The sequence below is a fragment of the Notothenia coriiceps genome, unplaced genomic scaffold (assembly GCF_000735185.1).
Source record: "Notothenia coriiceps isolate Sejong01 unplaced genomic scaffold, NC01 NC01_scaffold00018999, whole genome shotgun sequence".
Classification (NCBI taxonomy): domain Eukaryota; kingdom Metazoa; phylum Chordata; class Actinopteri; order Perciformes; family Nototheniidae; genus Notothenia; species Notothenia coriiceps.
Genome location: NW_011351700.1, coordinates 1,591,323 through 1,594,261, shown reverse-complemented (window position 1 = coordinate 1,594,261; position 2,939 = coordinate 1,591,323). Strand labels below are relative to the sequence as shown.

Sequence of the window (2,939 nt, the reverse complement as noted above, 5' to 3'; positions counted from 1 at the left end):
TCCTACGGCCCATGGTGTGGCTGGCTCAGGCTCCCTCCACCCTGTTGTTCTTTTTGGCCAGTCCTCCAGACCTTTTTCATTTTGGATTGGCTTGTTTAAAGAAAGACATCTCAATAAAAGTAAAAGGTACTTGTTAACTCTTCTGGCTGTTTGGTCTATCTCTATGTTGCGGGTCTCAGCGTGAGCCACTACAGCTGTGTGGAAGTTGTGGCCGTAACATTTCCCAAATTGGGATCAATAAAGTTCTTCTGATCTTCTCTTTGTGCTACGTGTATATCGGTCACTGCATCAAGCGAGAAACAATGAATCAGTGCAGTCAGAGAAACAATTAAATTGACCTTTTTATTATTTTAAAGCAACAACACAACACCAATGGAGTATCAAAAGAAATATCAAATCAACGTGTGGATGAAACGTATTAAAACCTAAATAAAAAACACATTTTAACTCGGCACATTTTCAACATGCAGCGTCTATTTGATTATTCTCAGCTTGTGAGGAACATGGCAGGATTCAGGTGGAAGAGGTACTTATGTGCATTAAAGTTACTTTAAATGTACAACACGTAAACATACTGTGCGAACGTCTAACAACATGTAATGTAACATACAACACATGCAGTGCGTCACGGCTCTCATGCTGTTTCTGTGTTAATATCACATGTAAAGCAGGATGAATAAAGCCACGACGTGCATGTCTCTGCATTGGATTTACACACTTGCTTTGTGCAGTTCATACAATCCAGAACAACAGCTTTTTAGACTCAACCCCCCCCCCCTGAGGTGTGGCGTGGAAATAACAGGCTTCACAATGCAAGCATCTCTTATAAATAAATACAAACAAATATTCATGTTAGCGTCATGTTGTGTTCCCCCTGACGTGCGCGACACTTTTTTAAAAAGCATGATTTTTTTAGTTTGAAAGGGAAGGCTTCACAGACGAGACGAGGCACAAAGAAGAACCGCGAGGACAGCTCAGTGATCACATGAAGAACTCAGTTTCCCAGCATGCAACAGGACTACACTCCAGCTCGCTTTAACTGCACCTGCATGGAGATGAGAGATGTTAGAGATCAGAGAGAGAGGGATGTTTCCTTTCGTTGATTCAAATTCAAGACTCTGACAGAAGGCTGTTTTTTTAAAGCAATACTCCATTTACCCTCTCGAGTGGTCTTTTCCTTTATCATTACTTTTCCAATATATATCTTATCGTTTGAACAGATGATTATATTCCTGACGTCCTGTTTGGCTCTAAAATAGTTATGAAACCCAGAAATCAAGTAAACATCTCTCCGTGTTCAGTACAGTCTGATCAATAATCTAAATCTGCTTTATTCACTCTCGTAGAAGGCAGAGAGAACAGAGACTCGTTACTCTGTGGAGTGAAAATACATTTTAAGCTCTAAAACACTATTTCTCTTCTTCTGAATTAGATGAATTTGAGTTACCAAGTTTGTAAAGGCTTTGGCACGTTTCAGGCTGTTTTCTCATTAACTTTGGCAAACAATCAGCAAAGGTTTCTGCTGAATTAGATGGAGACGAAATTTGTAAAAGCTCGTAAACGTTGGCACATTTCAGGTTGTTTTGTTATTCACTTGGGCAAACAATCAGCCAGAATCAAGACGTTTTTAACTCTAAAACCCAATTCTCTAGTGAATTAGATGGATTTGAGTTAGGAGGTTTTTAAAAGCTTTTAAACGACGGAACATTTCTGGCAGTTTTCATTTTTTGGGCAGATAATCAGCCAAAATCAAGCTATTTTAAGCTCTAAAACCCAATTATACCTCAGCTGGATTAGATGGATTTGAGTTACCAAGTTTGTAAAAGCTTGGGCACATTTCACTTTGGCAAACAATCAGCCAGAATCAAGCCGTTTCAAACTCTAATTTTCCTGCCGGATTACATGGACTCTATATTATGTGAGGTTTACCCGGACAGGTGAGCAGCTCAGTTGGAAATGTCAGCGTTGTTGTTTCTGTTTCCACACTTGTGGTGGATGAGCAGCAGCACGACGCCCAGGAAGAAGCACACGGAGCCCACGGTGATGTAGGCGATGCCCAAAAAGGGGTTTTTCCCCCCCATCCAGGAAATGGTGCTCAGAATCATCCGCTTCCTGCCCTCGAAGCTGCGCACGGGATAATCTGAGGTCACGTGTTAAAGAAGAGTGTGTGTCAAATCTCACTTATTCACTGGAGCTTCCAAACTCTGATCAACAACCACACATTTCACTCGCACTTGGATTAGGACTACTGTTTCTGATTTTATGTAAAGCGTCTTTGAGCCTGAGCGCTATAAAAAAATCCAGCAAAGTGAAAGTGGTTAAAAAAAAATTCTGAGGTCACACACACACACACACACACACACACACACACACACACACACACACACACACACACACACACACACACACACACACACACACACACACACACACACTCTGAAGGATACTGTAGACGACCTCCAGAGAGTAGTTCCCTCGGGGCAGCGTGGGCACCATGCCGCTCTTCTTGTTGATGATGCGGTAAAGTTTCCTGAACGTGGGCAGCGCGGCCGTCCTCATCCACACGATGAAGTCCTCGTTGATGAAGCCGTTGTTCCCCTCGTCGGCGTCCAGATCGAAGACCGGCCGACGCCAGTTTATCGGCTTCGTTGTTCCTGAAGGGGAGAGAAAACAACGCAGAAATTAGAGTTGTTTTGCTCCCATTATTCACGAGTTGAAAAAAAAGATCCAATAGTTTTTCTATGTTCACAAAAGGCCTATTTCTTTCCAATATTGTTCACAAATGTGTGTTAATGAGCTGAAATATCCATCCACCTCACGTGTCAGACACAGTAATGCAAACACAGGTATGGTGAAAAAAGAGAGAACTATTTGAAGCAGAAAAAAAACAGCGTAATATACCATCAGACAATGACAGATTTTTCTTTTTGGATATTTTA

At 41.7% G+C, this 2,939-nt stretch overlaps 1 protein-coding gene across 1 annotated transcript in view; it reads right to left on the bottom strand.

The window, feature by feature from the left end:
• Positions 1 to 323: 323 nt before the first annotated feature.
• LOC104951461 (cell cycle control protein 50A-like) overlaps positions 324 to 2,939 on the bottom strand; it is an 8,657-nt gene continuing 6,041 nt past the window's right edge. Inside the window, exons 6-8 of the mRNA XM_010778119.1 lie at positions 2,448 to 2,654; positions 1,930 to 2,140; positions 324 to 1,045 (exon numbers count right to left, since the gene is read on the bottom strand). Of these exons, the coding sequence (XP_010776421.1) occupies positions 1,947 to 2,140; positions 2,448 to 2,654 (401 nt within the window). The 3' untranslated portion in view covers positions 324 to 1,045; positions 1,930 to 1,946. The remainder of the gene's footprint in view (positions 1,046 to 1,929; positions 2,141 to 2,447; positions 2,655 to 2,939) is intronic.